The sequence below is a fragment of the Bradysia coprophila genome, unplaced genomic scaffold, assembly GCF_014529535.1.
Source record: "Bradysia coprophila strain Holo2 unplaced genomic scaffold, BU_Bcop_v1 contig_476, whole genome shotgun sequence".
In the NCBI taxonomy this organism is placed as follows: domain Eukaryota; kingdom Metazoa; phylum Arthropoda; class Insecta; order Diptera; family Sciaridae; genus Bradysia; species Bradysia coprophila.
In genome coordinates, this window is record NW_023503727.1 from 1,270,270 (window position 1) to 1,294,243 (window position 23,974).

The window sequence follows — 23,974 nt, forward strand, 5'->3', positions numbered from 1 at the left end:
GATATATCACAAGCAGCCATTGCGTGCGTATTTCGGTAGATATCGTCGAAAGACTGAAAAACACCTATAGAGCCCTTGCTCTGGAAGGGCCGACCCTACCATGCCCATTTTCGAACTTGACCTTACTTTTGTCGATACCAATCGGGGAAAAAAAGAATTTTCAAAAAAGGTTGTGATTTACTCAAGCTAGAGGGGTCACAGACGGACGGACGGACGGACGGACATTTTTAGCCCCGTACGAAGTACTGGGGGCTTATAAGATTAATATGCCGTTTGTAACACGTCGAATTGCAAGCAGATAGTAAGGACAAAGCATTTGGTTATGTTCATAGATGACGAATCCGCAATAAAAAAAATGTCCGTCCGTCCGTCCGTCCGTCCGTCCGTCCGTCCGTCCGTCCATCCGTCCGTCCGTCCGTGACCCCTATAGCTTGAGTAAATCACAACCTTTTTTCAAAATTCTTTTTTTCCCCGATTGGTATCGACAAAAGTAAGGTCAAGTTCGAAAATGGGCATGGTAGGGTCGGCCCCTCCAGAGCTAGGGCCCTATAGGTGTTTTTCAGTCTTTCGACGATATCTACCGAAATACGCACGCAATAGCTGCTTGTAATATATCAAATGAAAGGTATTGACGAGTAGAACAAAGTTGCTGAACATTGTTTTTGGGTAAGATGCAACGTGGGCTTATTGGGAGTGCTCAAAGGTCGTTACTCGGCCCTAAGTGTTTTTTGCACATAAGTCGAGTAAATCTCATCCGATTTTGCTAGATTTAGTTTTTTATGGAAGGTAATTGAATACCGAAAATAACGTGGCGAAAAAAGTTTCAAATTTGGGCCCTTGGACTAAGGCCGCTACTCGGCCCTAAGTGTTTTTTGCACATAAATCGAGTAAATCTCATCCGATTTTGCTAGTTTTTGTTTCATTTGAGAGATAATTGAATGCCGAATAGAATGATGGCAAAAAAAGCTTCAAATTTGGGCCCTTGCACTAAGGCCGCTACTAGGCCCTCCTAAGTGCTTTTTGCACATAAATCGAGTAAATCTCAACCGATTTTGCTAGTTTTTGTTTCATTTGAGAGATAATTGAATACCCAATGGAAAGTTGGCAAAAAATTTTGGGTTTCTAAAATAATGTCGGAAATTGTTGGTTTTATTTGAAAGGTACTTCGTACGGGCTTTCGTAATTGCGCTATGCGCAATTTTAAAAATGATCAGTTTCAGTAAATTTGACAATGCCCAACTTGACTTGCATTTTGGTAACAGACGCATTAGAGGGTTGTAGACGTATTAGGGTTCCGGGCTTATTAGGGCTACGGACGAAATAGGATTACGGGTTGTACGGGGCTAAGTCGCAGCAAACGCTCCGACTGTTCTGATGCCTTGTTTTTATTGCGAATTCGTCATCTATTAACATAACCAAATGCTTTGCCCTTACTGTCTGCTTCCAATTCGACATGTTACAAACGGCATATTAATCTTATAAGCCCCCAGTACTTCGTACGGGGCTAAAAACACCACGTTCACATATAGCCACATATAGCCACATATAAGCTCACTCCAAGAGACCTAGCTCACGCTTCTGTAAACCGAATAACATAAACTTTTTTTCCCCTGATTGGTACGGTCAATACCTATCTAATAAAGCAAAATCGAAATCCGTTCAAATTTGGCCAACCTACAAGCAAAAACGGCTTGCCACCCTGTACCTAGTTCACTCCAACTTCTAACTAACGAGTCGGTCATCCGATTTCCATAAACTTTTTTTTGTCGATCGGTATTGTAAATACCTTTTATTTGACGTATCACTTACATGTTTAGCCTTTGAATGGCCGCAGATATCTTCGGAAAACGTTAAATCAGTTATGGGGCCCCAGCTCCGGAAGGGTCGACCCAAAATTGCCCATCTTCGAACTTAGCCTCACTATTTCCTAAATTATTAAATTTTTTGAAATCGGATTTGATTTACTCAAGATATCGACGTGACAGACGGACGGACAGACGGACGGACGGACGGACGGACGGACGGACGGACGGACAAAATTTTTATTGCGGATTCGTTATCTATGAACATAGGCAAACACTTTGCCCTTACCGTCTGCTTCGAATTCCATCAATTACACACGGCATCGTAATCCTATAAGCCCCTTCGTACTTCGTACGGGGCTAAAAACAGAAAAATAAAAGTGACGGCCATTTTGTCTATAGCCATAATTTCAATTTTTTCAACTTCGACGAACACCAATGGCCAAACCATTTTATTTTTGTATTTTTCACTTATTTTCAAAAACACTTAACACTTTTACTTTTATTATCATGTATTCACTTCACTTCACAGCAAAATTTATTGAAACACCACCAAAATCGACAAATATTACGCAAAATATGAATCTAGCACTTCACAAAAACAAAACAGTCGAAGTAGTTTGTCAACATGTCACCAAAACAGTAGTGTTGCCAGTGATGCTTTCGGGATTAATATAATGAAGAAGTGTGAGCCGATTTCATGAGCAGACTAGATTCGTTTTTAAACGTTTCAATGCAACAACAGATATTTTTGTTGGTTTTGTTGTATCGGTAGTTATTATGTTTAGTATTAGTCTGGCAGTGAATGAAATAGCGCGACATAAATGTTGTGAAATTGTGCATTAATTTAGAATAATTTTTTGATATTCAAGAGTCTGACAGTTGTCTACTGGAACAGTGCTCCAGGAACTCTTTTGGTTTTGAACTCTCAGGTCCTTGGGTGGGAAAATGTACTCGTAACAACAATATTCCTGGTGGATAGGCAATAAAACAGCATACATTGGATGCTGCTTGGTAGTTCATTACACTCGGAATCAATTTTGTGAACTCGCGAACTCACTCGTGTGGTTTTAAGCAACTCGCTTTGGAAACAGTTATTTTGACTCGTGTAGTTGCATACCTCGCCTTCGGCTCGGATATGCAAACTCTACACTTATCAAAATAACCGTTTCCAAAGCTTGTTGCTTATAACCACACTTGTGCGTTCGGCTCGTATCACAAAATTGATCCCTCATGTAATGAACTACCTCCGCAGCATCCAATGTAATCTACTATTATTTATTATTAGTGTGTCAGTGCTGTGACACTTTTCAATATCGAATCAAATACAAAGGCACCACCGACTATACGGTTGAGTAATGGTTACGAAATACCAGCAATTGGATTGGGTACATCAAGGGTAAGTAGCTGATCGTGAAAATCTTACTTGCTCTTTGTGTGCTATAGTAAATATGTGTTTTGTACGTAATTTTGGATTTTTAACGGAAAGCAGCGTTCGTGAAAATATTTCTCAGCGTACTTGGGCTTAGCCCATAGGTTAATCCCTTAGACTAAATACGGAGACGTAAAACTGAAGCTAAAGAAAACCGCTATTACGTATGTAAAACACACACAATACAAAAACTCATTGATACGTCGATCGAATGTCAAGCGTCAAACGTCAAAAAATATTCCATACCAATCAACGTTGTCGCTTATTTTCTGGTGCCATAAATTTATGGTACTCACTAACACCATTGATACATTTCGTATTTGCATGTTTTCTATGAAGTGCCAGTCTATAACTATTTAAGTATAGTTTCCACTTAAAAAGAGCACTCCGTTTAGCCTCCGTCTACATGACAGTTGTAAAATAGAACAAAAGAACTGTCACTGTCATGTAGACGGAGTCTAAACGGAGTGCTCTTTTTAAGTGGAAACTATACTTTAGTCTAAGGTTAATCAGTTAACGTCAATTGATTGAGGTTAAGGACTCCTTGACGAAAAATTAAGTGGGGTTACGTTCAAGGCTGTATACTTTGGGGAGGTCACGCAGACCGCCATTTTATTAGATACGCGGGAACACACCACGTCTGATGATTTTACATGTAAAAAATTTCACCACATCATCAAGACGACGAGAATCATCAGAGTAGGTGAATATTTGTATGAAATCGGCCATTTTATCATCAACTGTGGTGTGTAACCCGCGTATCTGTATCTGCGTGACCTCCCCAAAGTATACAGCCTTGGTTACGTTGGCAAGTACCGTATAATGAAAATGATCTATAGTCGTCAATCTTTCACTTCCCATTTCCAACAGTACACAATTTTTCAGGCGCGACGACTTTCAGTGATAGCCTTCGTCAATGCATCCAACGATCAAATCCGAGAATTCTAAAAATAACAAAGTGTCTTAGAGTTGTAATATATTGAATCTCATAACATTTTGAACGAATGATGACACTATGAATACTACTAAATCCGAAAATGTTGCCAACGGCGCCTGCATACTCCTTCGTAATTAGACGAAAGTTGTTTTTCAAACTATGAAGTCATTAAAGAAGAGTACATAAATTCACCATTAAACCAATTTCCGGTTAGTTCGTGACTTTAATTTATGTCAGTGGTTCTCTCTGAACGATCTACTTACTTCGAACTTAGTCGAATTTAAAGGAGAAACAACCGTCAGCAACAGTATTTAAGGACTATTTGTAAACAAATTTGAGTTTCCGGTCTCGATTGTTTTAAATGTGAGGTAGTAGTTTCTAAGTTGCTGCTTGTTGAAGCAATCGTAGAGCATGTGGGTGGTGAAACATCTTGAGGTGGGGCTCATGCTCAATGTGTTGTAACCACACAAACGAACAAATTTGAACTTAATACGACCCACACAGCTTGAATATCTTATCTTTGGCTGTCCTAAGATTCATTATACTCTCAGCGGCCACTGATGCCATTCTAGCTCTCATTGTAAATGATAATGTTGAGCTAGCATGAAATGAATTTGTTATTTAATAAAATGAGCTATTTTACTGTTTGTGAATGACAAAGAATCAAAAAATTTCGCTCGCTCCGCTCGCGAAATCCTTTCTCTTCCTATCTCCATTCTGTTCCACTGAACCTTTAAATACGTAACGTTAGATTGAAAGCCCCTCAATCAGCTCAGCATATTATATACAACCATTTCCTTGTATTTTACATTGTGCGCTGCACTGCACCCAACAAGAAAGTAGAAGTCGGCGTGTCTGTTAAAATTATACACGTTTGCCATTGTTACATTCACATGATAATTGTGATAAATAAAGGTATTTTTTTTAAGCGAATTTTCTAAATTCCCGTATAAAGCTTGCCACCGACGGGAAAAAGTAAAGTCTGCAATTTTTGATCTCATCCGTTTTAACATAGTTCTGCCGCATATAAGAGCTAGGAGCACACGGACCAGAGTTCGTTTACTTTATCGTCACTATCGATAACAGATAAGCTAAACATAATGCGTTAATTAGTCAGTGAATTCGTCTTTACCGATTTAGGCTAAAGAAAATGACTGCGAGCAAGCTGTTAAAGATGCAATTGATGCTGGATATCGTCACATAGACTCAGCGTATTCATACGGTAATGAAAAAGAAGTTGGCAATGGGGTACGTGCAAAAATTGATGAAGGAGTGATCGAGCGGGAAGATATGTTCATCACGACGAAGGTATATGCTTTCGGTAGTTTCGAATATTTTGTTGAAACACAATTCGTTTCCAGTTATGGAACACATTTCACGACCCAGCCGACGTTCCACTCGCCTTTCAGAAATCGTTCGATAATTTGAATCTGACTTACATCGATCTCTATCTACTGCATTGGCCGATGGCTTATGGGAAAATCAACAAAGACCGTTCGAACACACCACCAACAGATATTGAGGATGTGGTCATTCGTCCATTTTTTGATAATGGAACGTATGCTGCAGCTGAAATCGACTATTTGGATACGTGGCGTGCCATGGAAAAGCTAATGGAAAGCGGTAAAATCCGCAGCATTGGTATATCGAACTTCAACAGTCAACAGATCGACCGTTTATTGTCTGTGGCAACGATAAAGCCAGTTGTGAATCAAGTGGAATGCCATCCAAATTTCAATCAGCATAAATTGATTAAATTTTGTGCTGCACGTAATATCACAGTAACAGCGTATTCACCGCTGGGTCAACCGAATAACAGTGATGCAGTTAGTTTAGCAATTAATGATCCGAAAATAGCCGAGATTGCAGCAGCGCACAACAAATTGCCGAATCAAGTTGTCCTTCGGTATACGGTATGAATTCAATGCACAGTCGAATTGGCACCCGAGAAACTATTGAAATTCTTCGATAATTTTCAGTATCAAAATGGAGCCGTCGTTATTCCGAAATCGACGCATAAGGACCGAATCAGGAGTAACATTGACATTTTCGATTTTGAATTGAGCCAAGTGGAAATGGAATTTATTGACGGCCTAAACACCAACAGTCGGTTAGTGGCCTTCAACCATACCATTCGTGACGAAAACTACCCATTTGGCATTGAATTTTAAGTTTCTATCTCTAACGCGTATACATCGTATACTTACTTTCCGCCTGTGCGACACAAATGAAATTTCGTTCTTTCTTTGTGCTTAGAGAGCTCAATTACTGACGCCATTACCTTTATGGTCAATTTATTTCAATAAAAAAGACGAAATGATACTAGAGATAGATAGTTTTGTAGATTTTCTATTTTGAGAATTAGAATTGACTGTAACGTTAAAAGAGCACAATAAATGAATCCTAAAACTTAGCGAATGTTTGATTAACTTTTCAGATCGGAGCTCTAAATTCGATCTTAAGAGTCAATTCGCCAAAACTTCGAACAACTTAAAAACAAGCCATCAGCGATTTTCGGCGGGTACACAGTAATCGATTCAGGTGATCCTCCTGAGTCATTTGCAACAAATAAAAAATCCTCGAAATAATTATGTTTTCACGCCAGAAATCATGAAAAAATGTACTGCGCGAGGGTGACCAAAATAGTTTTTGTTGCATATCACCAACAACTTGTAACGCATTTATCTGAAATTATGGTCATTGGTAGAGGTGTTGACGCCGCATAAGCTGGCCTTTAAAACATTTCGAAATTTTTCGTGTATGCGGTGCAGTAGCTATTTTAGGGGGAAAAAATTCCACCTTTTGCAGAGTGTTTTCAAAAAGTTACAACGATAGACTTCGAAGGTCGTTGGGTAGGTAGTGACCTCTACTATCCATGACACCATGAACCTACCGCGGCACGACTTTCGTTGAGCTTCAATTTTGATTGAAGTATACTAACACAAAAATTCTCTATAATTCCACTTTTCTTCGCGTCTATTTCAATTTTTCTGACGTATGTAACAATTTTAAATCAGGGCTGCAGTTACTGGCACCTTACGCTTCGGGAAATCATCATTTTTGGCAAACGTACATGCATTGGGTCAGGGTCATGCAACAACGTAAGTTCTTCCGAATTATGGCCACGTACCTATTTTGGATCGGCGAATAAGTTTGCTTTAAAAATAAAAATGTCACGTCAAATTGCGTGAACTCACTCGAAAATAATTTTTACCAAACTACGAACTTTCAACATTTGGAGCTGAATGTATCTGTACTTGAAATTTGTTCAAATATAGATAACGAATACACAGCTGTAAAAGAAGAAGAAGAAGAAAATTTACATTTGAAACTGCAACGCTTGATGCATTTCCTGAACGAGTTCCAAACGAATTTTTAAACGAGATCATGCTAGGTTTGTTTCATCGCAAGGTAAAACGATTTTTGACAAGCCGAAAACGAACGAAAGCATTCACATAGCCTCAACGCTTTTTCGAACAATTCGTCGACAATAATATTTTGTTTATGGCTCTGTGGATGACCGACACCTCAAATAATAACCTTGGAACAGGCCTATTGTTATTGACAATCAGAGAAATGATAGCAGATGGTGAGGCGGCAGCAACGCCATCTGTTATCATTTGTCTGTTGACAATCGAAGATGTGCTTTTATGTCATTGAACCGGAGCACGTGTTGGACGTTAAATGTTTTTAGTTGTCATTCGATAGCGCTACGTATAGGTGAAGAATTTTTTTATAGCTCACTGTCTTTAGCTTCAAATACATCTAATCGGTTTTACGGATTTCATCAATAAAATCAAGATCTGGCACTTTCGTGGTAATTACTATCAAATTACTGAACCGTTCATCGATACGATCCAGTTCTGTCAAAATTTTATACTCGAGCACGAAAACGTAAACTGGGATCGGGAATTGCCTTTTTATTTTAAAATGCACTAAAATGGTTTATATGGTTGTGCGGGTTTAAATCTTATCTTATACACCTACTGGTCTCCTATTCTCACATTTTTTTAAAAAACTATTCAACTCTTTGATGCAACATTAATATAACAAACCAGAACCAGTAATTCAGTTTCAGTTCGACTAGTGTCAATCAAGAGTCAAGAATTTGAACAAAGATGTTTTCTCTCAATTTGGTTATGCTGTTGCTAGTACGTATTATATACGAGAAAATCCAAAATACATATTTCGAGGATGAACTCTTTAATATCATCGTCGTCAAATTCATTGTTTTTATTTATTATTAGTGTGTCAGTGCTGTGACACTTTTCAATATCGAATCAAATACAAAGGCACCACCGACTATACGGTTGAGTAATGGTTACGAAATACCAGCAATTGGATTGGGTACATCAAGGGTAAGTAGCTGATCGTGAAAATCTTACTTGCTCTTTGTGTGCTATAGTAAATATGTGTTTTGTACTTAATTTTGGATTTTTAACGGAAAGCAGCGTTCGTGAAAATATTTCTCAGCATACTTGGGCTTAGCCCATAGGTTAATCCCTTAGACTAAATACGGAGACGTAAAACTGAAGCTAAAGAAAACCGCTATTACGTACGTAAAACACACACAATGCAAAAACTCATTGATACGTCGATCGAACGTCAAGCAAAATTTGAAAAATATTCCATACCAATCAACGTTGTCGCTTATTTTCTGGTGCCATAAATTTATGGTACTCACTAACACCATTGATACATTTCGTATTTACTTTTGCTTCAGCGCTCGAACAAAATTTTTGAATGAAATGCCAGTCTATAACTGTTACGTCTAAGGTTAATCAAGTACTGGTTTCAACGACATCTTCACCTGTCCAAAGCGATTCTCTAAAATATTGAGTTACCGTACACCCTTTCCATTTCAATTTTTGTAGTCACATTTGTTGTACCACGATCACCAGTGATATCACTATAGATCACTATAGTCGTCAATCTTTCACTTCCTATTTCCAACAGTACACAATTTTTGATCTCATCCGTTTTAACATAGTTCTGCCGCATATAAGAGCTAGGAGCACACGGACCAGAATTCGTTTACTTTATCGTCACTATCGATAACAGATAAGCTAAACATAATGCGTTAATTAGTTAGTGAATTCGTCTTTACCGATTTAGGCTAGAGAAAATGACTGCGAGCAAGCTGTTAAAGATGCAATTGATGCTGGATATCGTCACATAGACTCAGCGTATTCATACGGTAATGAAAAAGAAGTTGGTAATGGGGTTCGTGCAAAAATTGATGAAGGAGTGATCGAGCGGGAAGATATGTTCATCACGACGAAGGTATATGCTTTTGGTAGTTTCGAATATTTTGTTGAAACATAATTCGTTTCCAGTTATGGAACACATTTCACGACCCAGCCGACGTTCCACGCGCCTTTCAGAAATCGTTCGATAATTTGAATCTGACTTACATCGATCTCTATCTACTGCATTGGCCTGTGGCTTATGGGAAAATCAACAAAGACGGTTCGAACACACCACCAACAGATATTGAGGATGTGGTCATTCGTCCATTTTTTGATAATGGAACGTATGCTGCGGCCGAAATCGACTATTTGGATACATGGCGTGCCATGGAAAAGCTAATGGAAAATGGTAAAATCCGCAGCATTGGTATATCGAACTTCAACAGTCAACAGATCGACCGTTTATTGTCTGTGGCAACGATAAAGCCAGTTGTGAATCAAGTGGAATGCCATCCAAATTTCAATCAGCATAAATTGATTAAATTTTGTGCTGCACGTAATATCACAGTAACAGCGTATTCACCGCTGGGTCAACCGCATAACAGTGATGCAGTTAATTTAGCAATTAATGATCCGAAAATAGCCGAGATTGCAGCAGCGCACAACAAATTGCCGAGTCAAGTTGTCCTTCGGTATACGGTATGAATTCAATGGACAGTCCAATTGGCATACGAGAAAGTATTGAAATTCTTCGATATTTTTCAGTATCAAAATGGAGCCGTCGTTATTCCGAAATCGACGCACAAGGACCGGATCAGGAGTAACATTGACATTTTCGATTTTGAATTGAGCCAAATGGAAATGGAATTTATTGACGGCCTCAACACCAACAGTCGGTTAGTGGCCTTCAACCATACCATTCATGACGAAAACTATCCATTTGGCATTGAATTTTAAGTTTCTTTGTAATGAAAATTGTTGAAATACACACCGAGTCTTAAAGAAATGTTGGATTCTTATTAAACGAGCCATCAGAACAGTCGGAGCGTTTGCTGCGACTGAGCCCCGTACAAACCCGTATATCTATTGCGTACGTGACCCTAGTGCGTCTGTCACCCTACTTTGACCGTAAGCCTATTGCGCCGGTTAATGTAGTTAAAGTAAAATTATTATGGAATGTGTACATCTTACAAATTGCGCATAGCGCAATTACGAAGCCCCGTACGACGTTCCTTTCAAATGAAACAAAAATTTCAAATAGCCCTAAAATTTTAATTTATTGAGTATAAATACACATAGGGCCCTAGTACCGGCCTTAGTCCGAGGACCCAAATTTAATTTTTTTTCAACTACATTCTATTCGTCCTTTTATTACCTTCCAAATGAAACAAAAATTACGACAAACGGATGAAATTTGCTCGAGTTATATGTAAAATACACATAGGGCCCTAGTAGCGGCTTAGTCCAAGGACCCATTTTTTTTCAAAAACATTCTATTCGGCCTTCCATTACCTTCTAAATCAAACAAAAATTACGACAAACGGATGAAATTTACTCGAGTTGTATGTAAAATACACATAGGGCCCTAGTAGCGGCCTTAGTCCGAGGACCCAAATTAAATTTTTTTTCAACAACAATCTATTCGGCCTTTGATTACCTTCCAAATGAAACAAAAATTACGACAAACGGATGAAATTTACTCGAGTTGTATGTAAAATACACATAGGGCCCTAGTAGCGGCCTTAGTCCGAGGACCCAAATTAAATTTTTTTTCAACAACAATCTATTCGGCCTTTGATTACCTTCCAAATGAAACAAAAATTACGACAAACGGATGAAATTTACTCGAGTTGTATGTAAAATACACATAGGGCCCTAGTAGCGGCCTTAGTCCGAGGACCCAAATTAAATTTTTTTTCAACAACAATCTATTCGGCCTTTGATTACCTTCCAAATGAAACAAAAATTACGACAAACGGATGAAATTTACTCGAGTTGTATGTAAAATACACATAGGGCCCTAGTAGCGGCCTTAGTCCGAGGACCCAAATTAAATTTTTTTCAACAACATTCTATTCGGCCTTCCATTACCTTCTAAATCAAACAAAAATTACGACAAACGGATGAAATTTGCTGGAGTTATATGTAAAATACACATAGGGCCCTAGTAGCGGCTTAGTCCAAGGACCCATTTTTTTTCAAAAACATTCTATTCGGCCTTCCATTACCTTCTAAATCAAACAAAAATTACGACAAACGGATGAAATTTACTCGAGTTGTATGTAAAATACACATAGGGCCCTAGTAGCGGCCTTAGTCCGAGGACCCAAATTAAATTTTTTTTCAACAACAATCTATTCGGCCTTTGATTACCTTCCAAATGAAACAAAAATTACGACAAACGGATGAAATTTACTCGAGTTGTATGTAAAATACACATAGGGCCCTAGTAGCGGCCTTAGTCCGAGGACCCAAATTAAATTTTTTTTCAACAACAATCTATTCGGCCTTTGATTACCTTCCAAATGAAACAAAAATTACGACAAACGGATGAAATTTACTCGAGTTGTATGTAAAATACACATAGGGCCCTAGTAGCGGCCTTAGTCCGAGGACCCAAATTAAATTTTTTTCAACAACATTCTATTCGGCCTTTGATTACCTTCCAAATCAAACAAAAATTACGAAAGACGGATGAAATTTACTCGAGTTATATGTAAAATACACATAGGGCACTAGTAGCATTTCACTTCTAAGGCCCTAACTCACGGTCCACTCACCCGAATTAAAAAAAAAAAACTTTTTTCCTGGATTGGTATTGACAATACCTATCATTTTCCGTGTCATTTACATTTCCATCGTTTGTTTTGCCGTAAATATCACCAAAATATGCCCATCTTCGAACTTAGCCTCACTATTTCGACTATCTTTCAGGGAAATCGGATTTGATTTACTCAAGATATCGACGTGACGGACAGACAGACGGACAGACAGACGGACAGACGGACAGACAAAATTTTTATTGCGGATTCGTCATCTATGAACATAGGCAAACACTTTGCCCTTACCGTCTGCTTCGAATTCCATCAATTACACACGGCATCGTAATCCTATAAGCCCCTTTGTACTTCGTACGGGGCTAACAAAGTGTGACACATATCAACGTGAAAGAGAAGAGACTAAATTTTGTAAAAGAAAATTGAACGAAAAACTGCTTTAATACGATTACGAGGATGGATCGCTGTTTAGGTGTAACTTCAAGTTATAATATTCATTTTCTAAAACGGACAGTGTACGATGCGTCCAAAGCCATTCCTTCTTGTATCATAACAGTTATTCATAGAGTAGATTTACTTGTTTGATGGGAGGAATATTACCACTAAGAACACGGTTCTAAGAGTCAAAGAATGAGGTAAAACGAGTTTTGGTTATGCTTTCAATATTAAGGCAATTACCGAGTTTACGTTTTTATCCTCGAGTATAAAATTTTGACAGTAAATCCGTCAAGCTGATGTCTCTGAACTGAGCTGTAAATAATTATTCGTATTTGTAAATAGGTTTGTTCCATCGTACGGTAAAAACGATTTTTGACAAGCCGAAAACGAACGAGAGCATCCACAGAGGCATAACATGGCACTGTGTATGACGTTTTGACAGCAAATAACCTTGGAACAGGCTGTTATCAATAGGTTTGTTTCAAGTAACTGTACGCACGAATTTTCACTGGCCGAACGAACATGATTTCATCCACAGATATCGGTTTTCATATAAACAGTGACAAATTGACAAAAAATTTAACGAAAAATTTACAAAGATCGTGTTGTCAACGGTTCGGGTTTACAGTTATTTGGAACAAACGTATTGCATCGGAGCACGTGTTTGACGTTCAATATTTTTAGTTGTCATTGAATAGCGCTAGGTGAAGATTTTTTTTTCAGATCACTGTCTTTAGCTTCACAGACATAGATGAAGTCCAAGGTTATTCGAAATGTCAAAAATCATCCACAGAGAACCATAGCCTCAACGTATGCGCAGTGAAATTGAGCAGGTACTTTGCTCATGTTTGAAAATAGAAACAAATGTTTTAATGGTTTTCATGGTTTTCTTGTAAAAGAATGAGCTTTTACACTTACGACATATAACAAACGATCATAATTTCACAAGTTATACATTGGAAATCTATTAAATTAAACGTCTTTGTAGATCCGGGAACAACATAAAATTTAACGGCATCACAATAGTTTTAATTTTCTTCACCGAGTTGAGGTTAGGGTTCTCTATGGATGACAGTGCAGCTGTCAGTGTTCGGATTTACAGTTACTCGGACTTGATCTATCAGCTTTACAGATTTCATCAATAAAATCACGATTCGGCAACACTTTGGTGGTAATTGCTATCAAATTACTGAACCATTCATCGATACATTCCAGTTCTGTCAAAAATTTTTACTTTATGTTTTTTATACTCGCGGGTACGAAAACGTAAACTGGGATAAGGAATTGCCTTATTATTTTAAATTGCACTAGTTTGAGGTGGTTGTGCGGGTTAACGTTTAATACACATCTTTAGACCCGTACGAAGTACTGGGGTCTTATAGGTTTACGCATACGTTTGTAACACGTCGAATTGGACTCCCTGAGTAAGGGGAAACCTATTGTGGTTGTCTAGAGATGCCAAATCCGCGGAAAAAAAATGTCCGTCTGTCTGTCCGTCTGTCTGTCTGCACGATAACTTGAGTAAAACGCATCCGATTTTGAAAATTCTTTTTTTTCCCGTTTGGTAATGTCAAAAGACAGTCTAAGTTCGAAGATGAGTGATTTTGGATCGACCCCTCCCGAGCTGTGGCCCAATAAGTGCTTTACGGTTTTTCGAAGATATCTCCGGACATTTAAACGTTAAACTTGTAAGTGATACGTCAAATATAAGGTATTTACAATACCGATCGACAAAAAAAAAGTTTATGAAAATTGGATGACCGACTCGTGAGTTAGACCCCTTGGTGTGAAACAGGCACAGGGCGGCAAGCAGTTTTTGCTTGTAGGTCGGCCACATTTGAACATATTTCGTCTGTTTTAGCTTTATTAGATAGGTATTGACCGTACCAATCAGGGAAAATTTTTTTATGAAATTATGTTCTCCGGAGCGTGAGCTAGGTCTCTTGGAATGAGCTCTTATCTGGCTACTCGGCCGTACAGTGAACGTGGAGTATTTTGTCAATATCTCGAGTAAATTTTGACCGAATTTCATGATTTTTTAGCCCCGTACGAAGTACGAAGGGGCTTATAGGATTACGATGCCGTGTGTAATTGATGGAATTCGAAGCAGACGGTAAGGGCAAAGTGTTTGCCTATGTTTATAGATGACGAATCCGCAATAAAAATTTGGGCCGTCTGTCCGTCTGTCCGTCACGTCGATATCTTGAGTAAATCAAATCCGATTTCAAAAAAAAAAATTTCCCTGAAAGATAGTCAAAATAGTGAGGCTAAGTTCGAAGATGGGCATATTCGGGTCGGCCCTTCGTGAGTTAGGGCCACCTAAGTGATTTAAGGTCTTTTGGTGATATTTATGGCAAAATAAACGATGGAAATGTAAGTGACACGGCAAATGATAGGTATTGTCAATACTAATCCAGGAAAAAAAAGTTTTTTAAAATCGGATGAGTGGACCGTGAGTTAGGGCCTTAGAAGTGAAAAGCTACTAGTGCCCTATGTGTATTTTACATAGAACTCGAGTAAATTTCATTCGTTTTTCGTAATTTTTGTGTCATTTGGAAGGTAATCGAACGCCGAATAGAATGTTGTTGAAAAAAAAATTAAATTTGGGTCCTTGGACTAAGGCCGCTACTAGGGCCCTATGTGTATTTTACATATAACTCGAGCAAATTTCATCCGTTTTCGTATTTTTTGTTTCATTTGGAAGGTAATCAAAGGCCGAATAGAATGTAGTTGAAAAAAAAATTAAATTTGGGTCCTTGGACTAAGGCCGCTTTTAGGGCCCTATGTGTATTTTACATATAACTCGAGCAAATTTCATCCGTTTTTCGTAATTTTTGTTTCATTTGGAAGGTAATCAAAAGCCGAATAGAATGTTGTTGAAAAAAAAAAATTTGGGTCCTCGGACTAAGGCCGCTACTAGGGCCCTATGCGTATTTTACATACAACTCGAGTAAATTTCATCCGTTTTTCGTAATTTTTGCTTCATTTGAAAGATAATCGAACACCGAATAGAATGTTGTTGAAAAAAAAAATTAAATTTGGGTCCTTGGACTAAGGCCGCTACTAGGTCCCTATGTGTATTTTACATATAACTCGAGTAAATTTCATCCGTTTTTCGTAATTTTTGTTTCATTTGAAAGATAATCGAACACCGAATAGAATGTAGTTGAAAAAAAAAATTAAATTTGGATCCTCGGACTAAGGCCGGTACTAGGGCCCTATGTGTATTTATACTCAATAAATTAAAATTTTAGGGCTATTTGAAATTTTTGTTTTATTTGAAAGGAACGTCGTACGGGGCTTCGTAATTGCGCTATGCGCAATTTCTAAGATGTACACATTACATAATAATTTTACTTTAACTACATTAACCGGCGCAATAGGCTTACGGTCAAAGTAGGGTGACAGACGCACTAGGGTCACGTACGCAATAGATATACGGGTTTGTACGGGGCTCAGTCGCAGCAAACGCTCCGACTGTTCTGATGGCTCGTTTGGTTATGGCACTGTGGATGACAGCTCAAGTAACCTTGAAACAGGCTGTTGTCAATAGGTTTGATCCAAGTAACTGTAAACACGAATTTCTACTGGTCGAACGAACATGATTTCATCCTCAGAGATCAGTTTTCGTATAAACAGTGATGAAATTATGTCTCTAAGGATGAAATTTGACAGTAACTTGAAAATTCATATGGCCTTGGAACAATCAGACAATCAATCATTGACAATCAGAAAAATGATAGCATGGTGAGGCGGCAGTAACGTCATCTGTTGTCATTTGTCTGTTGACAATCGAAGTCGTGCTTTCATGTCATAGGTTTGTTCCAAGGTCATGTCGAAATGTCAAATTTCATCCTCAGAAGGCAATTTAACATCAACTTTCAGATTAACGAAACGTTTACAAAGAAATTTGTTGACGTTTAGGTTATGTTCATCTCTGTGGATGCAATCGTTGTCGTTCGTGTTGTCAACGTTCGGGCTTACAGTTATCCCAATAAAATATTTTTTTTTCCAGATCACTGTCTTTAGCTTAACAGACATCAGCTTTACAGATTTTTCGGCAGCACTTTGGTGGTAATTACTATCAAATTACTGAACCGTTCATCGATACATTCCAGTTCTGTCAAAAATGTTTACTTTGTTTTATACTCGGGTACGAAAACGTAAGGAATTGCCTTATTATTTTAAATTGCACTAGATTGAGGTGGTTGTACGGGTTAACGTTTATACGCATCTTTTATACACATACTCATCTCCTATTACTTATACTTTCCTAAGATTCCAGTTTCTCACATTATTTTTAACCTACGATGTAACATTAATGTAACAAACCAGAACCAGTAATTCAGTTTCAGTTCGACCAGTGCACAAACACAATCAAGAATCTTCGCGAGATCATCTGTAAAAAGTCTGCAATTTTGTTCAGAATTTGAACAAAGATGTTTTCTCTCAATTTGGTTATGCTGTTGCTAGTACGTATTATTATACGAGAAAATTCAAAATATTTCGAGGATGAACTCTTTACAATATCATCGTCGCCAAATTCATTGTTTTCATTTGTTATTAGTGTGTCGGTGCTGTGACACTCTTCAAGATCGAATCAAATCCAAAAGCAATACCGACTATACGGTTGAGTAACGGCTACGAAATACCTGCAATTGGATTGGGTACAGCAGCGGTAAGTAGCAGATTGTGAAAATTTACTTGCTCTTTGTATGATATAAGTGTTACAATCGAATAAAGAAAGTACTGACTACGATTGAGAATAGTAGATTCTGCACCGGTGTCCAAATGTTTACTTTGACGATTTGGTGATTGTGATCCTAAGCCGAAGGAGCGGATCATACTCCAACTCGTCAAAATAAATGGTTGGGCAATAGGTGCATATCATGTTTTATGTGTCGATGCAAAGATATACCCAAACTCCCTCTCCGAGCTGGTGCATAATGTACGTACGTACGTCTTACCCACACGTATAAAAAAACTTGTTTAAAAAATTCTTGTTTTGCTTAGTCCAATTATGAAAATGCTGCTCTCATTGACATGACGTTTGTTCTTTAAAATAAGCTGAAACCAATACTCTCTCTAGCAACCAAACTCTCAGCTCTCTGTGTCAAATTCACACCTTATGCTTTTTATGATTTTACTATATAGGTTTCTTCCAAGGCCGTTCAAAATGTCAACCGTCATCCACAGAGAAGCCAATACAACCTCACTTTGAAGTTTTAACGAACGAATTTGTTTAAGTTGCGGTTATGTTTGCTTCTGTGGATGACGGTCGGCTGTTTTCGTCCTGTGAAAATTCGTTTTTACTGTGAGGGATTCTTTTGAAAAACAGCCTACCGAAATCGGACGCATTTTCTATTGGAATTTTTTATATGTGCCTAGAAAGGACTTCGACCCTAGTGGCCAAAACCACTTTCAAAAAAATTCTTCGAAGTTTGTGTGGCTGGTCAAAGGTGAGCAAAAACCGAAAAATTGCAATTTTCTTACAAAAATTGCTCCAGTTACACGAGCCGTACAGGGTCGTGTGGGGTGGCATTAGAAAGGTAATCACATGTACTATTGAGCCGAATAGGGTCTTGTTGGGTTTAAAATTCATCCACACTGAAATATGTGCAGCTAAAGTTTTTAACCGAAGACGTACACTGTTCTTACTGAAATTTCTCGAGGTACACAAAATGTACATGGTCGTGTGGGGTATCATTTGAAAGGTAATTTTATGTGCTTTTGAGCCAAATAGAGACTAATGTGGTTTGGATGCATCTATGATGAAATATGGACACTTAAACATTTCAACTTCTTTTTCATCGCATATGTATCCAAACCACATAAAACTCTATTTGGCTCAAAAGCTCATAAAATTACCTTTCAAATGATACCCCACACGACCATGTACATTTTGTGTACCTCGAGAAATTTCAGTAAGAACAGTGTACGTCTTCGGTTAAAAACTTTAGCTGCACATATTTCAGTGTGGATGAATTTTAAACCCAACAAGACCCTATTCGGCTCAATAGTACATGTGATTACCTTTCTAATGACACCCCACACGACCCTGTACGGCTCGTGTAACTGGAGCAATTTTTGTAAGAAAATTGCAATTTTTCGGTTTTTGCTCACCTTTGACCAGCCACACAAACTTCGAAGAATTTTTTTGAAAGTGGTTTTGGCCACTAGGGTCGAAGTCCTTTCTAGGCACATATAAAAAATTCCAATAGAAAATGCGTCCGATTTCGGTAGGCTGTTTCTCAAAAGAATCCCTCTGTACGATGGAAGAAACCTATTAATAAAAGTAGTTCGTTTGCTAGAGAGGGTGTTGTATTGCTGAAACTATTATCCACCAGTCACGGTCTAGATACTGTAGAACAAGAAAGTAGCATGTGCATTTCACGAGTAGTGTTGTAGTCAGGGAAGGTTATCAATTTAAGCACACCTAGTCCAGCCCCTTGTGTCAGAAAAAGTCGTCTCGCTCGCTTTAAGTTTTTCGAATTTTTTCTTTATCTCATGTGATTCAGCATGAAAAACTATGGAACTAATTTTTTTTCTGGAAAATGGAAAATCGCTTTTCCGGCCGGAAAAGCGGTTTATATGAAAAAAATAAAAGTCAAATATCTACCGAACGCGATAACTTTTTTGAAAAATTCTTTTTTTCCTTGAAAGCCTGATTCAATACCAGCATTTCGTGGAACAACTTTTTTTTCTGTAAAATAAAATGGCGTCGATATAGGAATCTTCCCAAAAAATGACCCGGAAAATTCATAAACTTTGAGTTCACCTCACACCGTCAATTCGAAACTGATTTCAATAAATGAGGGTTCTTTAGAAAGCTAGAGTCAGTACCTTTCGAATGCTGCCCGGCGGGTTCTAGAAATCTGAAGTCTTTAGTATTACTTCTAGTTTTATCTGTATTTTATATTTTTTGAGGCAACTGATACACCTATCGCTGATTTCCAAAAACATAAAGTTTTCGATCACCTTTTAATAACTCAGGATAACACAGGATACTGGTATAATTTCAGACTTCTAAGATTTCTAGAACCTAGAAGTTGGAGGACCCATAAGGAATGATCAGTTGATAGGAACTGACCCCTCATTACCTCAATAATGACATAAATCCAGAAAAACATAAAAAAAATTCGATAAAAATGCGAGAAATCTTTAGGTTCTAGAGTTGAAAAGACAGTGGAACATCAGGAAGGTGCTTAAGACAAATGGAATGTATATGGTGCAGTTAGTTATCACCATTTAAAACACTTCTGGTGTTAAATTGTCGAATCGAAAGTAGTTTAGTGCATAAATAGGGTTTACTTTGACGAGTTATACAAATTTGGGTATCGAATGGCATCCACAACATCCTGAGCTAGTTTTGTGACTAGGATTCAATTCCAAAACGATGTGGACAGGCTATTCTTCAAAACTTATCAGCAAAAATTAATTATGCGTCACTATTTTGCTCAGAAATAAATACCAAAGAATGTTGGAAAATATCAGTTCTAGGAACCGTGGAAATCCTGACTTATATCTCGATATCCAGGAAACGGCGTGAAGCCCGCCGGGCAGCATTCGAAAGGTACTGACTCTAGCTTTCTAAAGAACCCTCATTTTTAGAAATCAGTTTCGAATTGACGGTGTGAGGTGAACTCAAAGTTTATAAATTTTCCGGGTCATTTTTTGGGAAGATTCCTATATCGACGCCATTTTATTTTACAGAAAAAAAAGTTGTTCCACGAAATGTTGGTATTGAATCAGGCTTTCAAGGAAAAAAAGAATTTTTCAAAAAAGTTATCGCGTTCGGTAGATATTTGACTTTTAATTTTTTCATATAAACCGCTTTTCCGGCCGGAAAAGCGATTTTCCATTTTCAAAAAAAAAAATAGTTCCATAGTTTTTCATGCTCAATCACATAATGTAAAGAAAAAATTCGAAAAACTTAAAGCGAGCGGATTGACACAAGGGGCTGGACTAACACTGGATTGTTGGAAATCTTATCTTGGTCAAATATACATATAATCACAAGCGGAGCGAGATACAAAATTTTGCATTTTGAACGGAAAGCAGGTATTTACCGGCGCTCGTTATTCTATTTCTCAGCGTACTGGGGTTAGTTTCTCAGCGTACTTGGACTTAGCCTATTTAGCCCACAGGTTAATCCAGTACTGGTTTCAACATCATCTTCACCTTTTCAAGGCGATGCTCTAAAAGATTGAGTTACCGTGCACACTTTCAATTTTTGTAGTCACATTTGTGGTACCAGTTTAGATCACTATAGTCGTCAATCTTTCACTTCCTATTTCCAACAGTACACAATTTTTGATCTCATCCGTTTTAACATAGTTCTGCCGCATATAAGAGCTAAGAGCACACGGACCAGAGTTCGTTTACTTTATCGTCACTGTCCACAGATTAACCCAACATAATGCGTTAATAGTTAGAAGTGAATTCGTCTTTCGTCTTTACCGATTTAGGCTAAAGAAAATTACTGCGAGCAAGCTGTTAAAGATGCCATTGATGCTGGATATCGTCACATAGACTCAGCGTATAGGTACGAAAATGAAAAAGAAGTTGGCAATGGGGTACGTGCAAAAATTGATGAAGGAGTGATCGAGCGGGAAGATATGTTCATCACGACAAAGGTATTTATGCTATTGGTAGTTTCGAGTATTTTGTTGAAACACAATTCGTTTCCAGTTATGGAACACATTTCACGATCCAGCCGACGTTCCACTCGCCTTTCAGAAATCGTTCGATAATTTGAATCTGACTTACATCGATCTCTATCTACTGCATTGGCCGATGGCATATGCGAAAATCAACAAAGACCGTTCAGACACACCACCCACAGATATTGAGGATGTGGAACTGTCTCCATTTTTTCATAATGGAACGTATGTTGCAGCCGAAATTGACTATTTGGATACGTGGCGTGCCATGGAAAAGCTAATGGAAAACGGTAAAATCCGCAGCCTTGGTATATCGAATTTCAACAGTCAACAGATCGACCGTCTATTGTCTGTGGCAACGATAAAGCCAGTTGTGAATCAAGTGGAATGCCATCCAAATTTCAATCAGCATAAATTGATTAAATTTTGTGCTGCACGTAATATCACAGTAACAGCGCATTCACCGCTGGGTCGACCGCATTGGAATTACAATGATTATTTAGCACTAAATGATCCAGATATAGCTGAGATTGCAGCAGCTCATAAAAAATCGCCGAATCAAGTTGTCCTACGGTATACGGTATGAATTCAATGGACAGTCGAATTATCATACGAGAAACTATTTAAATTTTTCGATAATTTTTTAGTATCAAAATGGAGCCGTCGTTATTCCGAAATCGACGCACAAGGAACGGATCAGGAGTAACATTGACATTTTCGATTTTGAATTGAGCCAAATGGAAATGGAATTTATTGACGGCCTCACCAACAATCGTCTGTTGGCCATCGACGAACCCGTTCATGACAAAAATTACCCATTTAACATTGAGTTTTAAGTTTCTTTGTAATAAAAATGAAATACACCGAAATACACCGAGTCTTAAGAACAATTGAAGAATATACGAGAAATATTGGCTCCTAACTACCAACAATTTTATTCTATTGACGCTTTTGGCGAGGCTTTTACCACCGTTACAAAGTGTAACACATAGCAAAAAGTCTAAATTTTGTAAGTGAAAATTGAACGAAAAATCTAGCTGCAAAGCGATTATTAGGACAGGGCTGTGATTTCCCCAACACCCCAACACCATTAGTTGTTTCAGATCCATACAAAATCTTTTACTTCCATCAACTGAGCCACGACAGAGTAAAGTTAACCAGGCAGGAGCGCTTGTTTGACTAGGGACCTGAATAATCTAGTAGTGAAATATTTTTTTTTTCGAATAAAATTTTTCAATTTTTGTCATTTATCCCTTATTTGACGTTTCGAAAATGAACCGCTCCTGCCTGGTTTATTTTACTCTGCCGTGACTGAACAAAAATGTTGCTGTAATAACCACAGTTACCAGAGTTGAGGAGAAATGACATATGCAACTACTTCGCAATAAAAAATTGTTCAGGCACACCGTGAATGATCTTTACCACGGCAGAATTAAACTAGTACTAAGAGTAGCATTAGGCAGCAAATCTACCCTAAGAACGGGTAGGTTAGTGTGAACAGAATAAAGCAAGCTTTTGTAACTAAACGAGCCGTCAGAACAGTCGGAGCGTTTGCTGCGACTGAGCCCCGTACGAACCCGTACATCTATTGCGCACGTGACCCTAGTGCGTCTGTCACCCTAGTTGAAGTCTAATTATTATGAAATGTGTACATCTTACAAATTGCGCATAGCGCAATTACGAAGCTCCGTACGACGTTCCTTTCAAATGTAACACAAATTTCAAGTTGACCTAAAATTTTAATTTATTGAGAGGCCTAAGGCCTAGTTACGGCCTTAGTCCAACGACCCAAATTTAATTTTTTTTCAGCAGCATTATATTCGGCCTTCTAAATGAAACAAAAAATAGGAAAATCGGATGAAATTTGCTCGAGTTATATGTAAAATACACATAGGACCCTAGTATCGGCCTCAGTCCGAGGACCCAAATTTAAAATTTTTTTCAACTACATTCTATTCGGCCTTTGATTACCTTCCAAATGAAACAAAAATTACGAAAAACGGATGAAATTTACTCGAGTTATATGTGAAATACACGTAGGGCCCTAGTAGCGGCCTTAGTCCAAGGACCCAAATTTAATTTTTTTTCAACAACATTCTATTCGGCCTTCGATTACCTTCCAAATCAAACAAAAATTACGAAAAACGAATGAAATTTACTCGAGTTATATGTGAAATACACATAGGGCCCTAGTAGCGGCCTTAGTCCAACGACCCAAATTTAATTTTTTTTCAACATCATTATATTCGGCCTTCGATTACCTTCCAAATGAAACAAAAATTAGGAAAATCGGACGAAATTTACTCGAGATATATGCAAAATACACTTAGGGCCGAGTAGCGGGCTTAGTCCAAGGACCCAAATTTATTTTTTTTTCCAACAACATTCTATTTGGTGTTCAATTACCTTTTAAATGAAACAAAAATTAGGAAAAACGGATGAAATTTACTCGAGTTATATGCAAAATACACTTAGGGCCGAGTAGCGGTCTTAGTCCAAGGACCCAAATTTAATTTTTTTTTCAACAACATTCTATTCCTCGTTCGATTACTTTTCAAATGAAACAAAAATTAGGAAAATCGGATCAAATTTACTCGAGTTATATGCAAAATACACTTAGGGCCGAGGAGCGGCCTCAGTCCAAGGACCTAATTTTCAAACATTTTTCTCACCACATTCTATTCGGTATTAAATTACCTTTCATATAAGACAAAAATTAGCAAAATTGGATGAGAT

General features: G+C 37.9%; 3 protein-coding genes across 5 annotated transcripts in view; all 3 read left to right on the forward strand.

The window, feature by feature from the left end:
• LOC119082625 (1,5-anhydro-D-fructose reductase-like) overlaps positions 1-10,365 on the forward strand; it is a 53,981-nt gene extending 43,616 nt beyond the window's left edge. The window contains exons 1-5 of one of the 2 annotated variants that reach the window (XM_037192190.1): positions 8,263-8,322; positions 8,419-8,529; positions 9,287-9,454; positions 9,508-10,059; positions 10,126-10,365. In XM_037192190.1, the coding sequence (XP_037048085.1) occupies positions 8,290-8,322; positions 8,419-8,529; positions 9,287-9,454; positions 9,508-10,059; positions 10,126-10,317 (1,056 nt within the window). In that variant the 5' untranslated portion in view covers positions 8,263-8,289 and the 3' untranslated portion in view covers positions 10,318-10,365. Of the gene's footprint in view, positions 1-8,262; positions 8,323-8,418; positions 8,530-9,286; positions 9,455-9,507; positions 10,060-10,125 lie in introns of those variants that run through there. The other variant, XM_037192189.1, reaches the window with a different exon arrangement.
• Positions 1-10,367, forward strand: part of LOC119082631 (1,5-anhydro-D-fructose reductase-like) — a 27,504-nt gene extending 17,137 nt beyond the window's left edge. The window contains exons 3-6 of the mRNA XM_037192197.1: positions 5,337-5,479; positions 5,533-6,084; positions 6,151-6,342; positions 10,319-10,367. Coding sequence (XP_037048092.1) covers positions 5,337-5,479; positions 5,533-6,084; positions 6,151-6,342 — 887 coding nt within the window. The 3' untranslated portion in view covers positions 10,319-10,367. The remainder of the gene's footprint in view (positions 1-5,336; positions 5,480-5,532; positions 6,085-6,150; positions 6,343-10,318) is intronic.
• A 6,522-nt stretch (positions 10,368-16,889) lies between these two features.
• On the forward strand, positions 16,890-22,128 carry LOC119082628 (1,5-anhydro-D-fructose reductase-like). Of its 2 annotated transcripts, XM_037192193.1 has the most exons (6): positions 16,890-17,047; positions 17,143-17,247; positions 19,349-19,352; positions 21,042-21,211; positions 21,267-21,818; positions 21,886-22,128. In XM_037192193.1, exons 1-6 carry the CDS (start codon positions 17,015-17,017, stop codon positions 22,072-22,074), a joined length of 1,053 nt encoding a protein of 350 aa, XP_037048088.1. In that variant the 5' UTR covers positions 16,890-17,014; the 3' UTR covers positions 22,075-22,128. The 2 variants fall into 2 exon arrangements, with proteins under 2 accessions (XP_037048088.1, XP_037048087.1); XM_037192192.1 differs by lacking the exon at positions 19,349-19,352 and having other exon boundaries at positions 17,143-17,253; positions 21,044-21,211.
• Positions 22,129-23,974: the final 1,846 nt, after the last annotated feature.